This window comes from Brassica napus, chromosome C8 (genome assembly GCF_020379485.1).
Source record: "Brassica napus cultivar Da-Ae chromosome C8, Da-Ae, whole genome shotgun sequence".
Lineage (NCBI taxonomy): Eukaryota > Viridiplantae > Streptophyta > Magnoliopsida > Brassicales > Brassicaceae > Brassica > Brassica napus.
The window spans coordinates 1,429,353-1,444,165 of record NC_063451.1 but is presented as its reverse complement, the minus strand read 5'-3'; the positions used below and the strand labels follow the sequence as shown (position 1 = coordinate 1,444,165).

The window sequence follows — 14,813 nt, the reverse complement described above, 5'->3', positions numbered from 1 at the left end:
ACGTCCAATATTTTCCTTTGTTATTCTGAGAATCCTAATCTACGATATAAAGATATTTATAAATATGCAATTATGCATATGTGCTTATACAATTTTTTTAATAAATTTGGAAGTGGGTATGATTGGTGATTTTAGTTGGGGAAATACTAACACACTAGATTAAGATCCGCGCCTTGCGCGGGATAAACATTATATATAATATATAAAAATTATTTTATGTATTATATGTTCTTACATATTATGAAATAATAAATATATATTGAATAATTAAAACTCAGTAAATATATATTCAATATGGTTTATAGTTTAATTTAGAATGATATATATACATTTATATTTTAATTTTTAATGATTAATTAAGTTAGACTTTTATTTATATGATTTTGTAATCATTTTTATTTTGTCATAACAAAAATTTTAAACCATGGATCGCAAAATTTGAATGTGAGACTTTTAACAGTTTTAGTAATTTATAGTCATTTTTTAAAATTCAAAATATAACATATACAGAAAAATCTAAATTTTTTATAATATGGTTATTGTGATTTTTTTAAATTATTTTAATAGTTTAAAATTAAACAAATTTGATAGAAGATACATTATTTTTTTATCAGATCTTTATTATTCAAAATCATTAAGTGTCATATATACTTTAGCCACATTAGGCAATTCCGTAATCTTTATTTAAGGAAATAATAAATGACATTAATAATGAATTTATGGTTAGTTTAATAAAAAACTTATTATATAATTAGATGGACCAACATATTTCTCTAATAATTCTAAGAATCATCCTAGTGATGACACGTGGCTACAAAAAGAAGTTGTAATGTTTCATAAATAATATATAGGGGATTAAATGTGTATAGTAAGGTTTAGACAATGTACTTACAAATGCATGTGAGCCAAATTTATTTTCTCTCAAGAATTCAACCGTTGACTCTCAGTCTCTCACTGCTTTGTTCTTAAATTTAACTAGAGATTGATCCGCGCGGATATTGGTTTGTACATTTTATACATCGATATTTATTTTTCATAATTAGTGTTATATATTTTAGATGTATCATAATATAACTAATGATATTCAAAAGACATGGACCGAATCAGATAATATGGCTATTTTGTTACAAATATCTGAATCCGTTTAAGATACATTGGCTATTTAGATATTTTTAGGTTCCTATACATCAGAACTTAATTCATCCAGATCCAGAATGACCCAACCCAAAACCCACACATAAAATTTATAATGTTTAAGCGGGACATTGTTTCAAAACAAAAAAAAACGATACCCGAAAGGAACAACATGTACATAAATGGATAGATAATGTTCATTTATAACTGATTTTATAAACTAATAAAAAAATCTATTTTTATGTGTTTGGCTAAAATAAGTGAAATATAAAGAGTGTTTTGTTAAGTAAAATAATTATATGGAGTGAAAATTAAGTGGCAATAAATGTGCACATTTTTATTATTTTGATTTAAGTTATTATTTTATTTACAAAAATATATCTTTGAATTATGTTTTTGGCTACGTAATTTTCCACTGATTGAAACTCAAATAAACAAACTAAACCAAACGTTTAATCATATGCAAAACCTAGTTATTTAACATTTTTGATTTTATAATTGGCAAAAAATTAATATTGATTAACTAATAAATAAAAATATGCACAATTATTATGGTAATATAATTAATGATGTGAATTATTGTTAAAGTAATATAATTAATGAAATTGTTAAACTAAGTGAAATATGGAAATACAATTAATAGATACTGCTATTCATATATCCAAACAAATTTTATTAAAACTACTATTCAAGTTTTCAAACAATCTCATTGTGTACTTCAACTTTAATAATATAGATTTCCGTATACACATGGGTGTAATATTTCCATCATCCACGAGAAATGCGAATGAAAACAAACCACTGTTAAAAAGAAACTAAAAAGCAGAATTTAAAAGTTTAAACCATGAAAAGTTATTACTCCCTCCGTTTCTAAATAAGTGTCACTTTGATATTTTTTACATGGATTAAGAAAATGACGAAAATATTTGTAAGTTGTTATTAATTATACCTCTATAACCAATAATATTTGAAATAAATAAAATTATCTATAAAATCAATGCAGTTTTCAATTAATTTTCAGATGAAAGTAAATATAATTTGTATTGATATTGTAAAGTGATATTTTTTTGTAACAAGAAAAGATTAAAATGACACTTATTATGAAATAGAGGGAAAGAAATATTAATTATCTCATTTTAAACCTAGTTCAAATTATTTTCATGGTAAAGCTTTAGCAAAAGTCGAATATTCAACTTTCAAGTGTCAAGTCAAGTAGCACAATAGTTATTGGTAAAACCTGGTGTAATCATTAATGGTGATTTACGGATGTGATTGTTTCAAATGTCAACGAAGCTTTGGATGATTAAGGATTGTATTTAATGACCAAACTAGAGATCGAAAGCTAGTGAGAGAGTCTGAACTAAGTATAGATCTATATATATTGACTTTGAAGAAAACAAAAATTTCATTAAATGTGTTCCCGCCAACGGCCCAACGGCCCCGAACGCGTAGAACGTAAACATGCATGGGGATCCATATTAATGGCTTCTTCATCCCACTTGCTTATTATTTTTCCCAACTCTGATGATTCATTATCCACTATATAAGGCAGCTAGTTCTAGAGGCTGAGACACCCCAAGAAAAACAAGACAAGAGAAACTATCATTTCTCTAGAGATGAAGCTCAAGAGTATTACATGTTTAATTCTTTCTTTAATTTTCCTACATTTGGGTGTGGAATGTGTTCTTGGGGATGGATCTGTGGTCGATCCTGCGAGGTACAGGGGCGATGATTGTAGGTGGGGCCGCAGGTGTGGTGGACGTGGCCGGTTTGGACGTGGTGGCGGTCTAGGGGGCGGAGGTGGTGGAGGTTTCGGAGGAGGTGGAGGTAGAGGGGGTGGTGGCGGTATTGGCGGCGGTGCAGGACACGGTGGAGGTTTTGGAGCCGGAGGTGGAGTTGGTGGCGGAGCGGGAGGAGGAATTGGTGGTGGAGGTGGAGCTGGAGGCGGCGGAGGAGGAGGTATTGGTGGTGGTTCAGGTCATGGTGGAGGATTTGGAGCGGGAGGAGGAGTTGGTGGCGGAGCTGGTGGGGGAATTGGTGGTGGAGGTGGAGCTGGTGGCGGTGGAGGAGGAGGTATCGGTGGTGGCTCAGGTCACGGCGGAGGATTTGGAGCTGGGGGAGGAGTAGGTGGTGGAGCCGGTGGAGGAGTCGGTGGTGGAGGTGGAGCTGGTGGCGGTGGAGGCGGTGGTGTTGGTGGAGGATCCGGACACGGTGGAGGATTTGGAGCTGGAGGAGGAGTTGGTGGTGGCGGAGGACTTGGTGGAGGAGGTGGAGGAGGTGGAGGCGGTGGTGGTGGTGGAGGGGGTGGTGCTGGTGGTGGATCAGGTCACGGTGGTGGTTTTGGAGCTGGAGGAGGAGTTGGGGGTGGAGCCGGAGGAGGTGTTGGGGGAGGCGGTGGATTTGGTGGTGGTGGAGGAGGCGGTGTGGGCGGTGGATCTGGACATGGTAGTGGATTTGGTGCTGGAGGGGGCGTTGGACACGGTGGTGGTGCTGGAGGGGGCGTTGGACACGGTGGTGGTGCTGGTGGTGGCGCGGGTGGAGGTCATGGGATAGGACACGGTGGAGGAGGAGGCTTTGGGATTGGAATAGGAATAGGTGTTGGGGTTGGTGGAGGCTCCGGCAAAGGTTCTGGAAGTGGAAGTGGTGGTGGTGGCCACCGTTAATCAAGGCACTTATTGACAATCTCACGTTTTAGTCTACTACGTACTTGTGATTCTACTCGTGTCATATGCTTAAAAGCAGAAAAATGTATGATTTACATCATTGTTCATTTCAGGATGTGTGTTTTTCGATTTTTGTGTAAGAATGTTTTGGGAAATTCCAATAAGAAAAATATTGAAGACGGATTAATCTTAATTCTTGATTTTTTTCAAACCGGAACAAATCCAACAGTTTCCACAATTTATTTCTCTTCGTGGACTTTCAAATGAATTGACTCGTTTCAAATGCACAAGTTTTTTTTTTTTTTTTTTTTTTGATAATCCAGGGATTCCCCACTTACGTGGGCCATTCCTTTGGGCCCGGTTAGACAGCGGTCCACTTCACCCGGGAGGGTTTTACCTGGGCTGGGGACAAGGCCCAACACCCAGTACCGCATTTGGTGACAGGATGGGCAGTTCCCCTCCGCCTGGCATCGAACCCGGGAGCATGACAATTGGCCCCCAAGATCCTTACCAAACGAGCTACCGCATCCCGTCCACATGCACAAGTTACGTACGTATACCCCATCGACTTCAATTTTGAGGTCCTATAGTCAGATATTTCTCTACCAAACCAACACAATACGGAATCTAGCTTTTATAGATATTCACTACCTTCACTTAATTTTTTCAAAATTTGCATAAACTAGTGTTATAAATAACGTTACTGTGGAAAATCAGACGTTGATCATGATCAACATGTCTAAAGCTCATAAGGTTTACCCACTATAAACTTTCCTTGTACAACACTCATGATACGCTGTTATAAAATTTGAGTTCATAAATGAAATCTCTAGCCCGACCCTTGTCCTCAATGACATCTAGAAATAAAAACCAGAAGCTAACACCCCACGGGGTGTTAACGTCAAGAACTCAAGAATTTCAACCGCTTGTCTTTTTTTCCTCATGCACATTAATCAAATAACATTATGGGCCCTTATTTTGCCTCTGTCATCATGGGCCACGAGATAGTAATTCACCTAAAGGTTGTTGTCTTCCACGTTATTGGGCCTTAGTATACCTAAATCTCTGGGATTTGTAGAAGGATTAGTCTTAATCTCACATACCACCATGCACTGATGAATATTCTTTCACTTGTAACTTGTAAGTAAAAAGATTTCCAAGTTAAGGAAAAATCTTTATATAAAGACTTAGGAAACACAATAACAGGCAAAAATATACGATACGGTGCTATCTTAAAATCTATTTTGTTAAATTTTCATTTTAATGATACCAAAAAAAGAATTATATGAAAATTTGCAATAGATATATATTCTCGGTTTAATAATATTAAAGTTGACGCGTTCCCCCGCGGTTCTCGACTCAATTTTAATGTTCGGTCTCTATTCGTATTTGTATATGGAAATGTAGAACGACACCTCCTTTTGAATAAACCTCAATCTCTTCTCTTCTTCTTCCTCCCTCCCTCAGATTCTGGGTGCGACGATGGAGCTTCGACCTCGCAACAAGGCGATTGTTTCATCGGACCAAGGTTTATTATCATCCATCATTCTTCTCACTACTTTTCGTTTCCGTCTATTATTTGATCCTTCACCTTCTCTGTTTGTTTGTTTTTTTTTTTTTTTCGATTTTGGACTCAGAGTTTACAGTTGTTTGAGAAAAACCATAACTTTTTAAGTATTTTACCACGTTTTGTGAAATAGGTGTGAATCTGGAGGAAGATGAAGAAGCTTATGATATGTCCTCTTCAGATAATGATTCTACCGACTCTGAGTTTCAAGGTATGTTGTTGAAGAGTTATGTTATGTTTTTCTAACGTTTAATGTCTTTTTGGCTTCTTTTCTGTGATGATGCGTTTTTGCATGTTATATAATGTCTGTTTTTATAGTATAGTATACTAATCTTGGTAGACTTATTATGTTAAAAACTAATTTCTGAAAAACAGTTTCTGAGGAGGATGTTGATGGTAATGATGATTTACCAAATCCTGTCCCTGCACCTGTGGATGCTGTCCCTCTTGCTGTCTTTGTGCCTTTGCCAAATGCAAACCAATCAAGAGGCACCAAAAGGAAAAGCACCACCCCATTCATCAAAGAGAAAGGCAAGCTCCTGTGGGAGCTCTGGGAGAAAGAGGATGAAAAATGGGTCGACCAACACATGACAGAGGATGTAGACTTGGACCAGCACAACAACGCCGTCATCACCGAAACCGCCGAGCCGCCTCCTGATCTCATCATGCCGCTCCTAAGGTACCAAAGGGAGTTTTTAGCATGGGCGTCGAAACAAGAACACTCAGTCTCAGGAGGCATACTAGCAGACGAGATGGGGATGGGGAAAACCATACAAGCCATCTCTCTCGTCCTCGCGCAACGCCAAGTCGACAGACCAGTTGGTTGCACGCTTGTGCTTTGTCCACTCGTTGCTGTCTCTCAGTGGCTAAGCGAGATCGATCGGTTCACATCACCAGGAAGCACTAAGGTTCTTGTCTACCACGGAGCCAAGAGAGAGAAGAACGGTAACGAGTTCAAGAAGTACGACTTTGTCTTGACAACATACTCCACGGTCGAGAATGAGTTCAGGAAGTGTGTGATGCCTGGAAAGAGGCAATGCGAGTACTGCAGCAAATGGTTTCTTCCGAACAGGCTTGTGACCCACCATGCGTATCACTGTGGGCCATCTTCTGCGAAGGCGCTGAGAAACCCTCTTGCTGTAATGGAAAGAGAGAGAGCAGCAGCCGAGGCTGAAGAGGCTAGTAGCAAGGGGAAGCGATCTAAGAAGAAGAAGACTAAACAAGCTTTAGAGGAAGAAGATTCAGTGAATAGAAAGAAATCTGTTTTGTATTCTATTAAATGGAACAGGGTCATTTTGGATGAGGTCAATACACAAGACATGTCTCTTTTGTTTTTGTCAGTATAGAGTTTAATTTACATTTTTTTTCTACATAAACAGGCTCATTACATCAAAGAGAGACGTAGCAACACTGCGAGAGCTGTTTTTGCTTTGGAGGCTACTTATAGATGGGCTTTGAGTGGGACTCCGCTCCAGAATCGTGTTGGAGAGCTTTACTCTCTGGTTGGTTAATCTTATAGCATTTGCACATTATCATTAACGTCTCTTATCTTGACTATTTTTCTTTTTTTTTTCCTCTCAGATACGCTTCCTGCAGATTAGTCCATACTCTTATTACTTCTGCAAGGACTGTGACTGCAAGATTCTTGATTACACGTAAACTTTTTTCTCCTTTCTCTTGTTTCATAGCTCATAATAAAGATGTTCAATTTCCTTTTGTTTGATCTCCTTTTGGTTGTAGTACGCATGCAAACTGTCACAGCTGCCCTCACAATGCAGTGCGGCATTTCTGTTGGTGGAACAAGGTTTTGTATTGGTCTTGATTTTTGAAAGCATGATCACCATTTTGTACTTTCCTTCTGATTGTTTTTGTTGTTTAAAATCTTTGCTAGAATGTGACCAACCCAATAACGGAGCCTGCTTATGGAAACGAGGAACGGGGCAAGAGAGCAATGATATTGCTTAAACACAAAGTTCTGAAAGACATCCTCCTAAGACGTACTAAACTGGGCCGGGCAGCTGATCTTGCGCTTCCTCCTAGAATCGTATGTTAGCTTTGTCTCCCTTGTCTTGATGTAAATGTAGTTGCTTATTAGCTTGACCTTTACATTTAAGTTTTTACTTCTTGTAGATCACTCTGAGGAGGGATGCACTAGATGTAAAAGAGTCTGATTACTATGAATCACTATACCAAAACAGTCAATCCCAATTCAATACGTTAAGTACCTTCTACTATTCTATGGTTTTCTAATGTCTTTTGGTTCATGTAAACATATATTTGACTGTGCCATGTGCATTTGTGTTTGCAGGTATATTGAGGCTGGGACAATTATGATTAACTTTGCTCACATATTTGATCTTCTAACCCGTCTGAGACAGGTGTGTGGCATCATCTACAGTTTTCTGGTTTCAACTAACCAGCTAATGCACTTTCTGGATTTTATAGAGATTGAAGGTTTGTGATGCATCTTCTCTGGATTTTTTTTCAGGCTGTTGATCATCCATACCTTGTGGTGTATTCCAGTTCTGGAGGTGCTAATGCTAACTTGAATGATGAGAACAAAAAGGACCAAGAATGTGGTCTATGCCATGAGCCAGCTGAGGACAATGTTGTAAGTGTATCAATTTTTGTTCAGGAATCTGTGACTAATTTGTTGGATTAATATTTTTCTTTGGTTATTTTAACTTTGAAGGTGACTTCATGTGAACATGTGTTCTGTAAAGCTTGTTTGATTGATTTCGCTGCATCCCTGGGGGAAGTCTCCTGTCCAACATGCTCAACACTAGTGACTATGGACTGGACTACTAAAGCTGACATAGAGCAGCAGGCAAACAAGACAACAATTAAAGGATTTAGAGCCTCAAGCATTTTAAATCGGATTAAGCTGGATGATTTTCAGACTAGTACAAAGATAGAGGCTTTGGTATGTGCTCTTGTTTAGTTTCTTTTGCATTTGAAGCCTTTTTCTTCTTTTTCTTTAACCATATGGTGATCATGTCTGGATGCAGAGGGAAGAGATAAGGCTCATGGTCGAAAGAGATGGGTCTGCCAAAGCAATAGTTTTCAGCCAGTTCACATCATTCTTGGATCTGATAAACTACACACTCGGGAAGGTAATATAAAGAGCAACACACTATGCTATGAAAATGTTCCTTTAACATTAGTTATAACAGAATGAAATACTCTTTCAGTGTGGGGTTGGTTGCACTCAACTGGTGGGAAGCATGTCAATGGCAGCTAGAGATGTTGCTATCAACAAATTCAGAGAAGATCCGAATTGCAAAGTTTTCTTGATGAGTTTGAAAGCTGGAGGGGTTGCTCTCAACTTAACAGTCGCTTCACATGTAAGTGTCTAGTTAACAACTATGGAGATGGACACATTGAAAACATATTCTAACATTGGTTGTTTGTGGAAAAAAAAACTCTGTAGGTGTTTATGATGGATCCGTGGTGGAACCCAGCGGTTGAGAGGCAAGCACAAGACAGAATACATAGGATCGGGCAGTACAAGCCAATCAGGTTACACTGTAAATTCTTCTATATTGTTGGTTGGTGAGAACAAATTTTGGATACATTTTGTGATTTGGGTGAAATTACAGGGTTGTGAGATTCATAATAGAGAACACAGTGGAGGAAAAGATTCTGAAGCTTCAAAAAAAGAAGGAACTTGTTTTTGAAGGGTAAGTAAAAAGATTCTCTACTTTTGTTGGTTTTGATTTCAGAACATAAACTATTATTGATAAGAAGTTATCATGAACACACGTTTTGTTCATTACAGGACCGTTGGTGGTTCTCAGGAGGCCATAGGAAAGTTGACAGCGGAAGATATGAGGTTTCTGTTTACCATCTAACTTAATCTTTTTAGAATTCGAAACTTAATCATAAGACGGAAGCAAATGGTTTTTGTTTTTTTTTTTTACCTTATATCAAAAACAAACCAGTTAAACTTTATTTCACCTAAAGACATGTTTTTGACTAGAAATCTAGACTAGAGTTATACCATTTGTTGGATACAATGCAAGCAAGTTGGATCTTTTGAGTTATTGAAAATGGAATACATACGTGATTACAAACAATCTTCGAGCCCCAAGAAAAAACAGGAGAGGCGAAAGAGAGATAGATAGTACAGTGTGTCACATAATATTACTCTGCCTTGGAGATTGGAGGCACAGAGAGTTTGGTCTCGAGCATAAACGAGAGATCATGCATCTGTGACATCAGCTCCTCCGCAACTTCACTCTTTGACTTGCGGGATACTGTTGTTACTTGATCTTGACCATCAGGATCACCCGTTCTGTAAACAAAGGAAAAGAAAACACAAGGGTATTACATCTGAAGCTTCTTGTTAATACGAAATGAATATTGCGTTAAGAGATTAGAGAACAAGTTTAGGAGAGTATAAGAAACCTCTCTGAGGTTGAGGTTTTGGAAGGCATTGCTTTGACTTCCTCTGAGTTACTTTCCCCGAACAAGTTCATTCCCTGATCTTGCTCAGCAGATGGATTCACATGGTTTGTGGGAGGCTGCACAGGTGTTTGCAAAACGGTTGAGGATGCGAAACTGTCCCAAGCTCCGAAGAGATCGCCTTCTTGACCTTTGGCTATGTCAGATATCACGCTTGCATCAGTGTTCTGCTTCTCATATTCGCTCTGTTCTTTAACATCGTTTTTAACATGTGACAGCCCATCAAATATCTCTTCTTGGGAACTTTCCATGGTTGTAGAAAGAAGATTACTAGGAGTCTTGGAGTTGGCTGAGCTTGCAAAAGCATTCCAGTCATCGTCATCATCATTATCATCCGTAGGTGTCTTCTCAATGGCTTTCTTTTCACTGGTTTGCCACAGATCATCTCCCATCCAATCAATATCCATGGATGAACTCCCATTGCCGCCCACAACTTGTCCCTCAATCTTATGGTCATTGTTTTGAGACTTGCCAGTAACATTACCAAACAAATCATCTTGCAGCCAATCACCAGCATTGGAAACATAAGCAATTGAAGAATCTGCTTGTTTTCCGGAACCAAAGACAGAATCCATATGAGCAGATAAATCAACCGGAGAACTTACAAACGGATCGCCACTAATCTTTTCCTGGGAGACAGATTGAAAGTCAGGATCCCAATCAGAAGAAGAGGCAACAACCTTGTCATCAAAAGACTTGAGTCCATCATCTGATGATGGTGCTCCCTCAAACAAACCAAAGCTTTCATCCTCTTTAGAAGAACTATTTCTCTGACCATCTTTACCCTCCAACAAACCAAGATTACCATCCTCTTTCGAAGCACTGTTTCTCTGAGCATCTTTGCCGTCAAAGAAACCAAAACTCTCATCGTCTTTAAAAGAACTTGTTCCCTGAGCATCTCTACCCTCAAAGAATCCAAAACTATCATCTTTTATAGAAGAACTAGTTCTCGGAGCATCTTTTTCCTGAAACAGACTGAGATTTTCATCCTCTTTAAAAGAGTGCTCGGAATCTTTTCCCTCAAAGAACCCAAAGTTTCCCTGCTCTGCTAAAGAAACACTATCCTGCCCCGCAAACAAACTAAGACTCTCATGTCCTTCAGATGAAGCTTTTCCCTTAACCAAACCAACATTATCATTCTGCTGTGATTCAACAACTCCTTGGCTCTTGACACTATCAAACAAGCTAAGACTACGTGGATCCTTAAAATCATCATCCTCTGGTTTACTCTCAACTTTGGAAAGATCTCCCCTTTCCTCAACGGAATAATCATCAAGACTGATTCCTCCTAGATTCAGAGGGCTTTTCTTCTGTACTGATACTCCATCACTCGTTTCATCTCTTGCACACCATTGCACTTCCAAATCAAGAAACTCAGACAAAGCAACTCCTTTTACAACAGGCACCTTAGCTCCTCTGCTTGATCCACTCGTTTCCTTTATTGCCTCTACCATCTCCTGCAGATGCAAACCGTTTCATAAAGTCTCAATCTTTCACAATATCACACAAACACAATCAACATAACGAAAAGCATTTCTCAACAGATTCGATGTTTTACCGATCCGTCTAGATCAAGAGAGGTGAGAAACCATTGGTAAGCAAAAGTGGAGGTGAACTTGATCGGATCAGGAGCATTATCGCTCGTCCGCTGCTGCTGACCGCAGAAAACGCAGATCAGGGACTCGATCCCTCGCAGAAGCTTGCCTTCACAGTTTCTGCAACGGAGGTAAGGAAGTGAAGCATCGAGCTCCGCGATCGCCTCCGGAGCTGTGGGAAGGCTGAGGGAAGAGGAATCGAAAGAGGAGAGGTTGGCGTTCTTACGAAGCGAGAGGTTAAGTTGGTTGATCAGATCCGACGAGATCTCCGTCGCCATTTCGTGGGGAATCTAGGGTTTGGGGAATTGATGATTCTGAGAGTCTCGTCTCCCTCTCTGGTCGATTGCATTGTAGACGAGGTCTAAATATTCACGATGGGAAGTTAGAGCTGAAAATTGTGAACTTTGTAATAAGTGAGGACTCTTCTGTGATTTTTTGCTCAGACGATTAAAATTACTATTGGAGTTGGACACATCTGGCTAATTGCATTGTAGACAAGGTCTAAATTGCACAATAAGAAGTTATAGCTAACAATTGTGAACTTTATAATAAGCAGGGTCTGTTCCGTAAATGTTTACTCGGACGATTACAGTTACGCGGATCAAATGCTAAAATAGACCACCATGAGTCAAAAAAATCAGATATAGACCTCTTGTTATTTTACTTTAAAAATGAATTAAAAATAAATGAAAAATAGGGAGAAAAGACTATGAGATCTAATAATTTAAATATATTTACTAACCTATGCCATTGTAATCCTACCTAGATTCCAATCCGGATCCAAATCCAAACCCGACCCGGATCCAAACCCGACCCAATTTTAACCTAATCTTCTTCTTCTTCCCCTTTTCTTCTCCATTTGATGTTCTTTCACCTTAAAACAAAATCAAAAAATTTCTTCAACCATCCACTAATTTTCTCATTTTTAATCTAAATCGATAAACTCATAGTCATATTTAATCAATTATATCTTATCTAGAATCAAATTTCATCTTCTACGAACGAGGTTCAAAATAAAAAAGAACGCAAAGTATAACTAATACAACTAGTACAACTCCAACTAGTACAACTAGTACAAATCAAATTAGTACAACTAGTACAACTAAAACAAGTATAACTAGTATAAATATACTGAGTATAGCCAATATAACTGATACAAGAAAAACTTGTATAACTAGTACAACTTTACAATAATTTGGTGATCTTTATTTTTTGTTTTCAGCGTATAAAAATGATAGAAAAAAGGATGACGTAGAACCAATAAGACATGTTAGTCTAATTTTCTCCCGCCTACATGTATCAAATACATGAATTGTATATTTTTCATAATATTAGAATTGGATAATGATTTATTTACAAGTTGTACTAGTTATACTAGTTGTACTATTTTCGGAAAAAAAAATCATCTTCATCTTTTTGTTCTCAAGGCAAAAAAAAGTAGATGCGGATCCAAAAAATATTCAACCATGGTTCCAAAAAACACGAGTCACTGGAAAAAGAAAAAGGAGGGAGCGTCGACGATGAGTAAGAGTAACCACCGTCGTTGAAGAAAAAGAAGGTCTCTACTGTGAAGAAGAGAGATGATGCATCGAAGAAGAAGAAAGACGCAGTGAAGAAGAAGAGAGATGTGAAAAACAAGAGTGAAGTCGTGGCGAAGAAGAGGAAGCTTGACGGTGGTGTCCACGGTGGATCTTCGTCAAACCAAAACAAGTGGGCTCGAAATTGCGAGAGAGAAACCGCATCTCCATCGGCCCCTCAATGCGATCTTTTCCCGGAACCATCAACGGCTTCTCCATCTCAGCACACTAGTAAGCCCCATAAATCATCAGGTCAACCCAAAAATTTAGATGTATTTTACTATAACTAATGCAACAAGTTCAACTACACAATAATATGTAAGAATAGTACAACTAGTAAAACTACTCGACATTAGTGTTTGAACCAAAATGTTTAAAACATGATACACATTTAAAATGTGATGCACATTTAAAACAATATTAAATAAAATAACAAGTAGTTGTACCAGTTTTCTAGTTGTATCGACTATGCATAGTTGTACTAGTTTTTGAGTTGTACCACTTTGTGCATAGTTGTACTTTGGCAGTAAAAAAGAAAATATTAGTTGTACCACATAATAAATATAGTTACCTCAGTGGTACCACTTATTTATGTTTTCATGTCTTTGCCCGGTTACAATGAAATCATCAATTTTGTAAAAATACATTTCATGTATGTTTTCCAAAAATTATGTGGACAAACAAGTTAACAAACCTTAAAAGTATAAGGTATATCATGTAAACTTTTGGAGTTGTGTAATAATTTTTTATCTTTTCCAGAACTTAAAATAAATTAAGAGAAACTTTCTGAGTACATACCAATTGAGATATTTGATTGTTTTTCTCATGTGGAATACCAAATTGGTTTTGTTAATTTCTAAAATGTCAAAGTTGTACCAGTTGTACCAGTAATACTCGTCTAATATATAATAAAAAATTATATAAATTGTGTATATGTCTAGTTTTAGGGGTTGTACCAATATTTTACATCATAGGTTTGTAAAAATATGTTCGAATAATATGACTAATGTAGTTAACATACCTTAAAAATATATAGTATATAATATAAAATTAGGAGTATAATGTAGTAATTTAACAACAATCTGAAAAAAAAAGTTAAATAAAATAGATGAAATTTTGTCATTATATACCAATTAGGATATTTGCTTCTCTATTTTATATGTAAAACAAGATTTATTAGCCGTGTCTAGTAGCTACATATTATACATAAATTATAATATTTATATACGAGTTATATCAGTTATACAATTTTTAACATGTTTAGTTGTACGAGTTCTATTACTTATATACTCGGTAGAATGAGAGAATTAGATAAGGAAGATTGTGTGGCTGTGAATTGTTAATGTGGTTAAAATTAAAGAAAGAGAAATAGAAAGAAGGAAATATAATTGTAAATTCAATGGCCAAGATTAAAACATAAAGATAAGATCTGATGGCTAAGGGTGAGCTATCATTAATGGCAAAATTGTTATTTACACAGCCCTTGGTCCATGTAGATTAATTTAGGAAGTTGTAGATTTTTTTGAAGGCATTTGGTCTATATCAGATTTTTGTCCCATTTACACAAGGGCATTAGGCTCTTCGGGTTCGAGTAGGATCCCGGTCCTTCGGTTTCTAGACATTTGGACCAAACTAAATAATTAGAAATTTTTTGTTTGGATTCGGATCGGATCGATTCAGATATTTATGTTCCAAAACAAATTCGAAGTACTTGAACTACACCCAAAAACCTGAAAACCGAAAAAATATCCGAAAATATCAAAAAATACCTGGATTTTAATACAAAGTCTGATCCGAAGATTTAAAAATACCC

General features: G+C 37.2%; 3 protein-coding genes across 4 annotated transcripts; 2 read left to right on the top strand and 1 right to left on the bottom strand.

Annotated features, from left to right (window-relative positions):
• Window positions 1–2,626: 2,626 nt before the first annotated feature.
• Window positions 2,627–3,974, top strand: LOC125575075 (glycine-rich cell wall structural protein 1-like). Of its 2 annotated transcripts, XM_048766048.1 has the most exons (2): window positions 2,633–3,591; window positions 3,622–3,974. In XM_048766048.1, the coding sequence occupies exons 1-2, from the start codon at window positions 2,751–2,753 to the stop codon at window positions 3,795–3,797; spliced, it is 1,017 nt and encodes a 338-aa protein (XP_048622005.1). In that variant the 5' UTR covers window positions 2,633–2,750; the 3' UTR covers window positions 3,798–3,974. The 2 variants fall into 2 exon arrangements, with proteins under 2 accessions (XP_048622004.1, XP_048622005.1); XM_048766047.1 differs by having other exon boundaries at window positions 2,627–3,974.
• Window positions 3,975–4,786: 812 nt separating this feature from the next.
• On the top strand, window positions 4,787–9,313 carry LOC111213864 (ATP-dependent helicase rhp16-like). Its single transcript, XM_048766045.1, has 16 exons — window positions 4,787–5,325; window positions 5,498–5,575; window positions 5,740–6,668; window positions 6,744–6,866; window positions 6,946–7,019; window positions 7,105–7,168; window positions 7,256–7,408; window positions 7,495–7,580; window positions 7,673–7,742; window positions 7,853–7,975; window positions 8,057–8,287; window positions 8,373–8,477; window positions 8,556–8,708; window positions 8,795–8,883; window positions 8,964–9,044; window positions 9,143–9,313. Exons 1-16 carry the CDS (start codon window positions 5,280–5,282, stop codon window positions 9,213–9,215), a joined length of 2,478 nt encoding a protein of 825 aa, XP_048622002.1. The 5' UTR covers window positions 4,787–5,279; the 3' UTR covers window positions 9,216–9,313.
• On the bottom strand, window positions 9,291–11,814 carry LOC111199879. Its single transcript, XM_048766046.1, has 3 exons — window positions 11,387–11,814; window positions 9,772–11,285; window positions 9,291–9,658 (listed from the first exon to the last, which is right to left on the bottom strand). Exons 1-3 carry the CDS (start codon window positions 11,699–11,701, stop codon window positions 9,508–9,510), a joined length of 1,980 nt encoding a protein of 659 aa, XP_048622003.1. The 5' UTR covers window positions 11,702–11,814; the 3' UTR covers window positions 9,291–9,507.
• Window positions 11,815–14,813: the final 2,999 nt, after the last annotated feature.

What these genes read in the sequence shown, in the direction of transcription:
- LOC111199879 (XM_048766046.1), bottom strand. Translation starts at nt 11,701, where the DNA reads ATGGCGACGGAGATCTCGTCGGATCTGATCAACCAACTTAACCTCTCG. An exon ending in CTCTTGATCTAGACGGATCG is followed by an intron (nt 11,286 to 11,386) that starts GTAAAACATCGA and finishes TTGCATCTGCAG; the next exon opens with GAGATGGTAGAGGCAATAAA. An exon ending in AAAACCTCAACCTCAGAGAG is followed by an intron (nt 9,659 to 9,771) that starts GTTTCTTATACT and finishes CTTTGTTTACAG; the next exon opens with AACGGGTGATCCTGATGGTC.
- LOC125575075 (XM_048766047.1), top strand. Translation starts at nt 2,751, where the DNA reads ATGAAGCTCAAGAGTATTACATGTTTAATTCTTTCTTTAATTTTCCTA.
- LOC111213864 (XM_048766045.1), top strand. Translation starts at nt 5,280, where the DNA reads ATGGAGCTTCGACCTCGCAACAAGGCGATTGTTTCATCGGACCAAG. An exon ending in TTGGAGAGCTTTACTCTCTG is followed by an intron (nt 6,867 to 6,945) that starts GTTGGTTAATCT and finishes TTTTCCTCTCAG; the next exon opens with ATACGCTTCCTGCAGATTAG. An exon ending in TTCTAACCCGTCTGAGACAG is followed by an intron (nt 7,743 to 7,852) that starts GTGTGTGGCATC and finishes ATTTTTTTTCAG; the next exon opens with GCTGTTGATCATCCATACCT.